This window comes from Mirounga leonina, unplaced genomic scaffold (genome assembly GCF_011800145.1).
Source record: "Mirounga leonina isolate KUSES-001 unplaced genomic scaffold, KU_Mleo_1.0 Mir_224, whole genome shotgun sequence".
Classification (NCBI taxonomy): domain Eukaryota; kingdom Metazoa; phylum Chordata; class Mammalia; order Carnivora; family Phocidae; genus Mirounga; species Mirounga leonina.
In genome coordinates, this window is record NW_023270615.1 from 8,353,993 (window position 1) to 8,366,705 (window position 12,713).

General features: G+C 39.9%; 1 protein-coding gene across 1 annotated transcript in view; it reads left to right on the forward strand.

The window, feature by feature from the left end:
• Window positions 1–12,713, forward strand: part of LOC118026302 (transient receptor potential cation channel subfamily M member 3-like) — a 70,038-nt gene that overhangs the window by 19,213 nt on the left and 38,112 nt on the right. Inside the window, exon 4 of the mRNA XM_035029068.1 lies at window positions 202–326. Within this exon, the coding sequence (XP_034884959.1) occupies window positions 202–326 (125 nt within the window). The remainder of the gene's footprint in view (window positions 1–201; window positions 327–12,713) is intronic.

A 12,713-nucleotide genomic window follows, 5' to 3' on the forward strand; every position in this document is an offset into this window, starting at 1 on the left:
TAGAGTTCATATACAAGTCCCACAAATGTATCTGACATTAGAGCCACAGATTTATGTTCTCTTCTGAACATTTGTGTAGAAATGTGTCAAAATTTTATATTCAGTGCATTTAATCTTGCAAGACACATTTATCACAATTTCCTTTAGAACAATGGAGAGTAATTGCTTTAAAAGAAAGGGTAATACTTCTTTTTCTCTTAGGTGTTATTCGCCATGTTGGAGATGCCTTAAAGGACCATGCATCCAAGTCTCGAGGGAAGATATGTACCATAGGCATCGCCCCCTGGGGAATTGTGGAAAACCAAGAGGACCTGATTGGAAGAGATGTAAGTCCTAGAAACTGCGCCTGTCTGTGACTTCTCCTAAAGGTGCTATCAAAAGAGTAAAATAAAATTAGAATTCAAAATATACATATTATAGTACTCTTTTGGTCCCCACCTCCCAAAATGAAATTCATCTGAGGAATAGTTTATTCGAAGACCATGTATTTCCCAAAATCTACCTATATAAACTCCATCAATTCTTATGATCAGAAAAAATCCTAAGTAAGACATACTAACTACCCTCTTGGTTTGAATCAAGCAGTGGTCTTTCCTCGCCCATCAAATCTTACAAGTGCTGTTGGCACAGTTCGGTTGAGATTAATTAACCCCAGGTAACAAACTCAACAAGGTGCCGACCTCTCTTTCCTTCTCTCAGGTCCAGAGCCACACACTGATTAATCAGTCAGTTTTTGCCAGAGAGAACTTATTTCATTTTTTCTGAGTCATCATCTTCCTTCTGTTTCTTCTAGAGTCTTGTTTTTGTTTTGTTTTGTTTTGTTTTGTTTTGTTTTGTTTACCACAGACAGGTTATCCCCAACCTCCTTTAGAGGGTTTTCTCTCCTACTAACCACCAGACTTTTTCCCCTATATAACACTTCTCAAAATTCCACTTGATAGGAATTGTAGTTAAACTATATATAATGGCCATACTTTATTCACTGCTTTTTTCCCCTGGTAATTTTAATAATTAATTATTGATCATTGCACCTCTACATAAGGTCGATATACTCTTCCCTTCCCAATCAAGGCCTGCCGTAGGATATAACAAATGTGCTCAGTAGTTTTTCCAAGTTCCATGAGGTCTCTCTGAGCCAAAAATTCAAAGAGCTGGAGAATTAACTGGTCTTAACTTCTTCTATTGTGCAGCAATACAGTGAAACCATCTTATTTTAATAAAACAACACAGTCTCTGCAGTTTTTAATACAATGCAAAAATACTTTGAATAAAAAAAATCAAACATCATGAAATGCAATAAAACACTCTTTAAATCCTTCAGGACCTTTAAGTGGATAAGAAGCGTCCTTATCAATGCTACACAATTACCTGTAGAAACACTAATTTATCTAGAAAACATGGAGTAAGAAATTAAGAGAAATTAAGAAAACAAGAGATATTAATTTATCAGTGTAACAGTCTCTTAACTAAAATTTACTGGCTGTTTTATATCACTGATTTACATCATTGATTATCTCAAGCAGCAATTTCCAAAGTGATACATAGAATTGACTGGAAAAACAAGCATTGCTAATTTTTTTAGAGTATCTGGAACTAGTCTTTGATGAAATATATTTGGGTTAATGCTTGCCTCAGATTCCAAGCTGGCTTTGAAGTTAATGGTGAACTACAAGTGCACTTTATTAATGAACGACTTAATTATTTAAAAATGTTGTGATGATTCAGAAGTCATTTTAAAATGTTCATTGCTTCAGGATCTCTATTGTAAACCTAAGTTACATTTATTCAGGTTTTTTTTTAAAGATTTTACTTATTTATTTGAGAGAGAGAATGAGAGAGAGAGAGCATGAGAGGGGGGAGGGTCAGAGGGAGAAGCAGACTCGGGAGCCCAATGCGGGACTTGATCCCGAGACTCCAGGATCATGACCTGAGCCGAAGGCAGTCACTTAACCAACTGAGCCACTCAGGTGCCCTAGTCAGTTTTTTTTTGGTGGGGGGAAAAGCCACTTTGGAACTTTCTTATTCAGATGAACTATGAATAAATGGAAGCTGAAGATTTCTTTATTCAAGATAGAGTAACCAAATAATTACCTCAATTGCCTAAACATTTGCCAAGAATGCTGACCTACTGCCGTTTTGTGTCATTTTGTGTGTCTTGTAAATTCTACGTGAGTGCAGAAAGACAGTACTTACGTTATGTTTACTTGCCTTGCTGAGTTGGAAGAATAACCCCTGATTCATCTTCCTCCAGTTTGAGCTCCTTTCCCCTGATTTCACCTCCTCTTGCGCTTCTCCTTTTTACTCTTATTTTCTTTCTACCCACACTTGTTCCCAGTTTTATGTCAATAGGAACTTACATAGGCCTATTGCAGTGGGACTTAGTCGCATTGTCTGACTTCCCAATAAAAAAAATAGTCTCGTTCCCCACGCAGAGGGCAAAAGGAGGCACTCATGTTCAGTAAAATGTGCACATTCATTCTCCCTGCTCAACAGGGGGCTCTTAGAGGTAAACCGTGGCCCACAAAGATCCAAGTGAACCTGCAGAGAGACCATCGAAAAAAGGATTGACATTGACAAATTGTAAAGAGCACAGGAAAAACAGTTGTATTTTACTTTCTTAATAAATCTTTGACCGAAATCTATTGAATTTCAACCACTCTAGTACAGCCCGCCCCTCATCCCCCGCCCCGTCAAACTGGGGAGTTGGGATATGCATAGGGTTTCTCAGGCCCTTGTACAGCAACAGAATTAGTTTTTCACGTTGTAAATTACTTGGACCAAAGTGCTGCTTTTGGTGTACAAGGTATGTGACATAGTTTGAGGGAAATTTTTATATGTGTTTACTATTCTAATGTTATAATTAAAAAGGAATATGGTGCTAAGTTGTCACAAAAAGAAGTATTTGAATACAATATTAGTGATCCCATTTGAAAGTCCCCCTAAAAATCATTGAAGTAGAAGTGTTATCTGATAAACTTCTTAAGTAGTTATAAGAACTTTCATAGCCTAATTTAGCGCCTTCTGTCCTTTTCCTTCCATTTTATATAACCAAACTTACATGTAATAAACATCAAGAAAATAAACCTTATAGCATCAGACATCAGGTAGCAGAGGAAAAAAAAACTAACATATTATTAAAAATTTTTACCACTTCAGAGTTCTATCAAAATGCATTCATTTAAAAAAAAAAAAAGTTGTATTTTTGGTCTGGTCTATGTCTGTATTCCAGAATAAGGTCGAAGCGGCACAAAATAAATGTCAAGGGAAATCTAAGACACTTACTTGAAATAAAAATGTAAGGATAAAAGAAAGGCTCCATTTCTTATGCCTAATATTATATTACAGTAGATTTTTTCCAAACTGATAGAATATAAAGATCCTTTTATTTCTGTGGGGATGACTCTGAGATGAACACTTTCAGAAGCTGAACATTCAATAGAGTTCTATAGTTACTTTATTGGTAGAAGTGGTAGACACAGCAGTTACTGTTCATCCTAGCATTGATTGTCCCTTTGGAAGGGCATTGTAAAGAAAGGCAAAGACTAGTCCTACACATAAAAAAGAAAAACTAACTTTCCCTTGGGTCTGCTTCTAGATATTCTGAAGCACCTACCTCCCTTCAGCTCTTATCTCTTAGCTAGACTTTAGGTGAGACTTTAAAGATATAGGGCATCTATCTTTGGCTTCTCAGAGTTCAACTTAGAGCCTCACGTGTAGCAGGTGCTCAGGAAATATCAATGAAGACAGATTGGGCATGACGAGATTCAGGCTATGCGGAAAATTAACGTTACAGAAAAAAAATGCAATGATACATCTTATCTAGTTCACAACTTTACCACAATTTCATCTCCACACATGCCCCCAAGCTTGATCATACTTTAGTAACTATAATGAAGGCATTTTTTAATCAACCATCTAAATACAAAACTATTTTCTTATGTAGCAACTCAAGGTGGGAGGTGGATGGTGAAGCTTCTACATGTTGGATATGGGGATAAAGAAGAATGAAATGAGAACAGACTTTTCTGTAACCCCTTTGAGAGACGCATGATCCACCCAACTGGGTAATGAACTAGCCTTGATTCTTTAAATTTAAATATCTTCTACTTTATTCAATCAAACCTCCAGTTAACAGATCAAAATAGCAGAATTTGGTGAGAAATAATGTTATGAATACTGAGATGGTAATAATTTTTGTTCTGCCATTACACGTGAAAATGAATATTGTTCAACTGTCAAGTTTTACTACTCCTCTGTAATTTATCCGTATGATTCCTACTGCCCTGTTCTTTTCTTACAACCCATAATCTACTCTTCAGTCAAACTGAGCTCAAGGCTCACTTCCACTAAGATGTCTTCCATGACTAACTTCACCCATAATGTCATATCTCTGATTATAATTCTCCTACAACCATCCTCTTCCCCAGTTTAGGTAAAAGTTCCTCAGAAATAGATTCAATTGTTTTCTTTGTTTCTTGTCAACCACTAATATAATACTTTGCATGAACATGAGGTACTTACCTGTGACCTAAAACTCTGTAAGAGTTTGTTCCTTCATCTCTAAGTGAACTATAAAAACACATGCTCTATCTTTATACAACTTGTATGAGCATAATCATAATAATAGTAATTGTAATTACTGAGCTCCTATTTGAGGAAGCTCTCTGAGATTGTATATATTAGCCTTATGAGGTATTATTATGTAAGGAAACCAAATAAGGGCTAAAACCAAGATCCACTATCTTCAAGGCTCATACACTTAACTAGTAGGTTGCCAAGTAATATAGAAGAAAATATTTAATGATGTTTTTATTGTTAGTTGAGATACTGGCAAATATCTCATGCCTGTAAACTGAACTAAAAAATAGACTATGAGAATGACCAGAACCCTTTTCTTTGTCCCTAGAGAATCTTGATCTGGATAGATGATGAAAGTATCCCCATTGTAAAGTCAGGAAAGAACTTCCATTGAATTCAATTTTTACATGACTCATTGTAGCCTTAGATTTCCCTACTTTGGAAAACAGTCTGACCGGAATTGTTTTAGGTAATTGAGCAGTTCCTAAAACCTTTATAATTTGTCATTTCCAATCTAGACTGACAAAACACATGCCAAATTAAAAACCCAGGCATGATCATAAGAAAAAGCACTTTTCATTTTCACTTGAGGATGAAAATTGTATTTGGGAAGATTTCCAACACATCACCTTATGTGGTTATTAAATTATCATGACATTCAATGATATCTTCTATTTTCCCCTAAACCGTAGATTTATTCTCAGAATTTTATAACCTTTAAGAGTTCTTATATTTAATTGGAAAGTATTCTTTTGATGCCATCTTTATATTTCAAGCCAAGAAAAATCAAGTTTAATAACGCACCTGATTGATAATTCTCATGTAGTTATCAACTCAGTGTATTTGTCACTTATTTCTAAAGCAAGCCAAGTATAACCTCATATTGTAAGCTCAGAAAACTTCCCGGTAATTGTTCTTGCATGGACTTTATTGGACTTCCATGACTAGGTTGTATAAGATGTTTCCAGAGGATGTGAGAGGAGAAGTTCAGAGACAAGAGGATTCACCCAAGCCTGTTACAGTCATATAGGAGCCAACTCTAGCTAACCCTGGACCACATTCCAATCCTGGGCTGCTTTAGTGACATAGGGAATGCAGTTTCAATGAAGCTAGTGTTGAGTTTGGATTTGGACATGTTGATTTCAAAGTTGCTTTGAGAGATCTATGTGAAAATGTCCAGCAGGACAGTAGGTTTATGAGGTGGAGTCTCAGGAGCCAGATCTGGCCATATAGTCAGACTCGGGTGACATCTGCCTATAGATGACAATTAAAGCCATTGTGGTGGATGGGCTCGCCAGGGAGTATGTGTGGAGTGAGGAAAAGGAAGGCCTACACCTGGATCCTGATGGTATCCAACATTTAATGGTTGAGCAGAGGAAAAACAGCCTGCAAAGAAGACAAAAAAAGGGCCAAGAGGTAGAAACAAAACCAGAGAGTGTTGTGGAAGCCAAGGCAACAGTGTGCTCAGAAGGATGGAGTGAAGGGCAATGCCCAGTGCACCTGAGAGACTGAGGAGGATGAGGACTTGGAAGTGTTCGTTCTTTTTTTTTTTTTTAAAGATTTTACTTATTTGACAGAGAGAGACATAGTGAGAGAGGGAACACAAGCACGGGGAGTGGGAGAGGGAGCAGCAGGCTTCCCGCGGAGCAGGGAGCCCGATGCGGGGCTTGATCCCAGGACCCTGGGACAATGACCTGAGCCGAAGGCAGACACTTAACGACGGAGCCACCCAGGCACCCCTCGGAAGTGTTTGTTCTGGTTATCAAAACAGATATCATTGGCATCACTAGTCAAAATGATCTCAAGAATGATGAAGGGGCAGGTCACAATTCAATGGGTTAAAGAGGGAGAAGTGAAAAAGTAGAGATGGGCAGGAGAAACCAACCTTTTAGAAGTTTGGCTATGACAAGAAGTGAGTAGCTGAAGGGAGCCGTAATTTGAGGACTTTTTCTCCAAGGAAGGGACTTGAGTTTGTTTCTGTGTTGATGGTAGGGGAGAAAATAGGGATAGTGAGAATAGAATCGATGAAATAAGTCCTAGAGTGGCCCTGAGGTGATGGGGTCCAGAGCTAAAGGAGAGAGGAACCATCTGTATCCTTATAACTGAAGGAGACGAGGAAAAAGTATGTATTGCAAAGGGTTGGTGGCACGATACTGAAGTTTCAGCCTGGAGGTTTTATCATTTATCACTGAAATAATAATAATAACAACAACAACAATAATCAAAATAGCAACACTTTTGTTGAGCTTAATACGTTTCAGCACACATCATAGGTGCTCACTTAATTCTCATAATGGCATTCAGAAGTTGTTTAGTCTCACTGCCGTCCTTCCGTGTCTTCAGTTGTTTTTAGTCTCACTGCCGTCCTTCCGCGTCTCTGATGGTGAAACTAAACACAGAAGGATTAAGTGAGTTGCCCAATGTTACATGACTAATAAGTCACTTAGCTGGGATTTCAGCCTACACCATCCAGCTCCCAAGACCACATCCTTACCTATGATGCAATACGACTTCTCCGTAGTCATAGCAGCGATCATTTATCTGAGTTCATATGTGCATTGTACCATGCATTTTATATCTCATCTAATATTTACAGTACCTCCAATGAGGTGGTCATTATTATTATTAATCTCCATTGACATAGGGAGACGCTGAGACACAGAGAACAACCTGCTTCGGGTCACCCGACTGCCAGGTGTGTAGGTGTGGGCGTCAGGCCATCTGCCCAATGAGGAAGGATGGTGTGAGGGGTCAGACATGGGCAGTGAGAGAGTGGAGGATGGCGATAGCCCCAGGGGAGAACAGGAACCAGAGCTGACTGGAGCCCAAGGAGGATGCAGGGAGGCATTAGAAGTCACGGAATCACGATGCACCAGTGAATCCAGAATAGAGGGGAGAGAATACATTTTGAAGTCTCAAGATAGCAATAATACACTATTGTGTTATCTACTGCTGTGTAACAAATTACCCCAAAACTTAATGGCTTGACACAACACTGACTGTGTCACAGTTTCTGTGGGTCAGAAATTTATCAGCAGCTTATCTGTGTGGTTCTGGTGTGGGTCTCTCTTAAGGTCACAGTCAAGATATCATTTGGGGCTCCATCATCTAAAGGATCAAATGGAGATATGGTACCTTCTTCCAAGATGACTCATTCATATGGCTCTTGGTAGGAGTTCCTTCCCATGTGGACCTCTCCAGAAGGCTCCTTTATTATGGCAGCTGGCTTCCCCCAGAGTAAGTGATCCAAGAGAGCTAAAAGGAACCCTTTTATGACCTAGTTTTGCAAGTCAACACACCATCATTCTGTTTTATTCTCTTTCTTAGAAGTGAGTCACTGAAGACTGCAGACTGGAAGGGAAGATTTTCGAAGAATTTTCTAACGTATTTTAAAACCACCCCACTGATACATGGTGATTTCTAAAGCGAGCGACCCCTTGTAGAACTTAAGGGCCTTTTTCCACTGTAAGTAGGTCCTTAACCTGGACAGTCCATGGATCCCTCAGGATGGGGCAAAGGGAGGTGAGCCTGAAATGAGGACAGTGTAACCCTCTGCCAGCCCATGAGTTGCGGGACACGTTTTCAGAATGCTGCAGAAAGACATAATTGTTCACCGGTGGATTTTAGCATGGATTTTGCAGCTGAGGTACCCGGGCACTCTTTGGGATGGATGCTGGGGTTTGCTGGCTTCTTGTTTGGATTGCTGGGCTCAGAGGCAGCATCTGGGTTTCATATGACCCTGCTTTATACCTAGATGTGCAGCTGAGCTGGCTGAATGGGAAATAACCTGCCCAGTCTCCCTGCTGGTACAGGCCTCGCTAAGGTTGTGAGGACACACGGTGCCTTTCTCTGTTCGGTTTTCATCTTCTCCTCTCAGTCCCCATGTTCCTTGTTCTCAGACACAGAGGGTGCTGCCCACGTCTCAGCAATACCCCCTCATCTCTCCAAGAAATGCAAGCCTGATCCTAAGAGAACCTTGCCCATCCTTTTTGTGTCTCTTTCTCCAAAGTACAAACCCCATCTTGCCTCCTGCTTCTGCCTGTCCTGACCTCTGCATACTCTACAGTTCTAGATGACTCATCTGGAAATAATCTGATCAGCTCTCACAGGGATTTTAGTGCTCAGCTCGTCTTCCCTCTAAATGTCTCCCAGCCTGTAAAGGAGTTTAAGACCTACGTGCTCTGTAGATTGAAAGGAAAGAGTGTTTGTGGGACATGTTTGACCAAAAGACTTCACCTCTCTGAGCATCGATAGTTTTGCCTATAAAATAAGCTTGGAACGGATTAATCCATGGGGAAGTGTTTATCATAGTGCCTGGCATACACTAAGTGATCAATAAATCCTCATCTTCTTCCTGCCTAAATTAAAACCATGGTGCTATTAGGAGGGAAAGAATGAGTTGGTGTTCCCCTAGCCTGCTACTTGCCAGGGGCATACTGATATACACCTCACCGGGTCCTAAGTTCAGGGATTGCCAAAGGCCTGTGATTGATGACTCAAAAACCCAATTTAGCTCAATTCAGTTCTGTTCAGGAAAGGAGCTGCAGATGAGCCAACTGCCTTGCCTTGTAGAAAGCACTAGAAAAGGGAAGAGACCCTAGGACAGGAGTGAACCACCTTTGTGGCCTTTTTCTGCACTAACTTGGAAGAAGCAAATGTACTTTTCAACACAGGCTGTCCTGACTCAATCTTAGAAGTAGAAAGCCCTCAGAAACTACAGTCAAGTCCTCTACTTTATAGATGAGAAACTACCATCCAAGAAGTTTCTTTCAATCTGTGTAACTTGAACATTTTTGAAAGACTACCTAGATGCAAGATTATGTCTCCTCAAGCCAGCACAATACTCATCACATACATTTCCTCAAGACATATTTTTTTTATTATGTTATGTTAATCACCATACATTACATTGTTAGTTTTTGATGTAGTGTTCCATGATTCATTGTTTGCATATAACACCCAGTGCTCCATGCAATATGTGTCCTCTTTAATACCGATCACCAGGCTAACCCATCTTCCCACCCCCCTCCCCTCTAGAACCCTCAGTTTGTTTTTCAGAGTCCATCGTCTCTCATGGTTCATCTCCCCCTCCAATTTCCCCCCCTTCAATCTTCCCCTCCTGCTATCTTCTTCTTCTTCTTTTTTTTTTTTTTTTAACATATAACGTATTATTTGTTTCAGAGGTACAGGTCTGTGATTCAACAGTCTTACACAATTCACAGCGCTCACCATAGCACATACCCTCCCCAATGTCTATCATCCAGCCTCCCCATCCCTCCCACCCCCCACCACTCCAGCAACCCTCAGTTTGTTTCCTGAGATTAAGAATTCCCATATCAGTGAGGTCATATGATACATGTATTTCTCTGATTGACTTCTTATGTGTGAATAGAGGAAGGAAGGAATGAGTTGAAAGACTTGCCCACGGTCACAAATTAGTAGCTGGAGGAACTAGAACCACCCAATCTCCTGACTGCCCACTAAGTACTCCTGAGTGAGACCAGAACATGCATGAAAATAGCTAGGAAAACTCAAGCAGGTATCTTAGATCAGCTCCCAAGTGATCCACTTAAGCCCACCATAGGTAAAAAATGCAGCACACAAACACCAGCACATAAAGAATGTTCAGATTTTCCATGGTGTCTCTAGATCAGTCCCCTCCTGGCAACGATAATGACCCAACAAGTACATCAAGGGCCTTCACCTTCATTAATCTCTCTTTTTTTTTTTTTAAGATTTTTATTTATTTATTTTAGAGAGAGAGAGAGAAAGTGTGGGGGGCGGGGCGGAGGGAGAGGGAGAGAAGCAGACTCCCCACTGATTGCAGAGCCCGACTTGGGGCTCGATCCCACAACCCTGAGATCACGACCTGAGCTGAAACCAAGCGTCAGTTCTTACCCGACAGAGCCACCCAGGCGCCCCCACCTTCATTAATTTCTTAAGCAGCTTCTACTTCATTGCCTCTTTGTTTCAGAGTCAAGATATACAGAGGCCTTGGAACCAGAATTTTACCAATCAGCCAGTATAAAGTGGTGTAGATGTATTAAAGAGTGCAGAATTCTCCCGTCTCCCCTTGAGGGACAAGAAAGGGGCAAAATGTCATTACTTAGAAGTATGCTGGCCCATGATACCCGAAGAGTACAAGGTATCTAAAATCTGTTTCTAAGCAAATTTCCCTTCTAGGTACATATAATTCCGTTTTTACCAATCATGAAAGGTCACATGATATGTAGGCCTCTCAGATGCTATTCAACCTTCATCAACCCAGATTCCACATCTGAAATATGAACACGGAAAATTATTTGAGCGACTCTCTTCTTAATTCCCTCAAAGATGGTACATAACCTGGACCATCCTATATTCTTAGGAGAGGTGATCCATTATGTATGGGCATTAGGGCTTGATTCTCTCAAAAAACAGTGGCTGAGGAACATGCTAGAGCTGTCTAACATGCCTACATGTCCTGAACATGTCACAGTTGTGTGGCTATGCACTCACGTGCACACACACGCACACGCACACGCACACGCACACACGTTTCCAAAAAAAGCCCTTTTTTCTGAGCTCTTAACAATGCAAGCAGATACATTACCTCTAAAATTTTGTCAGAGGGAAGAATTCATTTGTATTCATGTGACACAAAGGCATTGTTTTTTTTTTTTTCCTATTTGAGAAGCATTAACAGGAAGATCAGCATCTTTTGTAGATATGCAAATTATAACTCAAATAAGAACAGACTGCTGGTATGTTTGTTATGAAGAATATTAAGTGGATTTTGTAGGCAAGTTAGACCAACACGCATTCCTCCTGAAGCATTTGGGAAGGTCTTTCCAACTTTGCAGTTAATCCACCACTAATTCCGGAGCATCGCCCTCTTAAATGGCCTGAGAGGAGGTGATGGAGTAAAAACACGTTGTGTGTTTTGCCAACTGATTGCTAATTTTTTTTCTTTACTTAAACTGATTGATTCAAATCTCTTGTGGAAAACAAAAGTCCGTGATAAGTCTGTCATCTTGTCATTTTGGTCACTAGTTTGCAATGGTAAAATCAGTTTATAGTTGGTAAAATAAAGCCAAACTTGAGAAGGAATTCACATGTATAGATTGCCTGCCAGGAACCAGGCAAAGTGCCAGGTACTTTGCATCTATAATCTCATCTAACCGCCATGAGCTAAGTGGTGTTCTCATATCCCTTTTACAGATTAAAAATGTGGGCCTCAGATATACACAGCCACTGACAGAACTAATGGGATTCAGACAGATTTCCATGACTCATATGTTCAGGATTCTCAAGGATTCAGCAGATCTTCCTCCAGTGATGATAGGAAAATAAATTAGGGCATTTTACTTACTTTTCAGATGTATATCCCCTATTATGCAGCAGACAAAATCTCTGCCAAATATGACCACCTTTAACTTACCTTCATATAAGATCAAATGAAATGGGGAGCAGTAAGATGAAGAAATTAAAATTCATGAGTGATACTGTAAACTTGACCCTCTTGCCATGACTGATTCAAAGGAACAGTATTTCCAAAGAGCTGGTGTGCCATGTTTCACAAGAAAAGATTAAAACTCAGAAGACTGATGCCCCACTGTCCTTAGAATCCTGTGGTGGAGGAAACATACAGAATATAGTTAGATGATTTAATGATATTATTCTCAGATTGTGGTAAGGATGTCAGTTGGCCCAGAATTATTTTCACTACCTTATTCATTTGAAAATTTCAAGTTCACTGATGGTCTTTAATTAGGTTCCCAGGAATTAGAAAATGTGTTCTTATGTCTGAGCTAGAACAAGTGTCTGGGATTCACTGTCATGCATCATTTAACTTCTAGAAAATCCACTGTCCCTGCCTCTTAAAGAAATATTTTGGGTCTTCCTCCTCCTTGGCATGGAGCCTTGGGGACCTACTCAGAAAATAGAGAAGAGTAACTAAAGTATTTTCTTTTGTCCAAAAGCACAATGCCGAGGCACTTTAAGGATAGGAGAAAGTCCTTCTGCTAAGCCTCTTTCAACAAAGCATTAATATTTATTAACTTGCACTCTGCTATAGAATGAATGTTTTATGATCAAAAATGAGTAACAACAAAATGGGAATTTCAACCACAAGCGACCCACTCTTCCAGTGATAA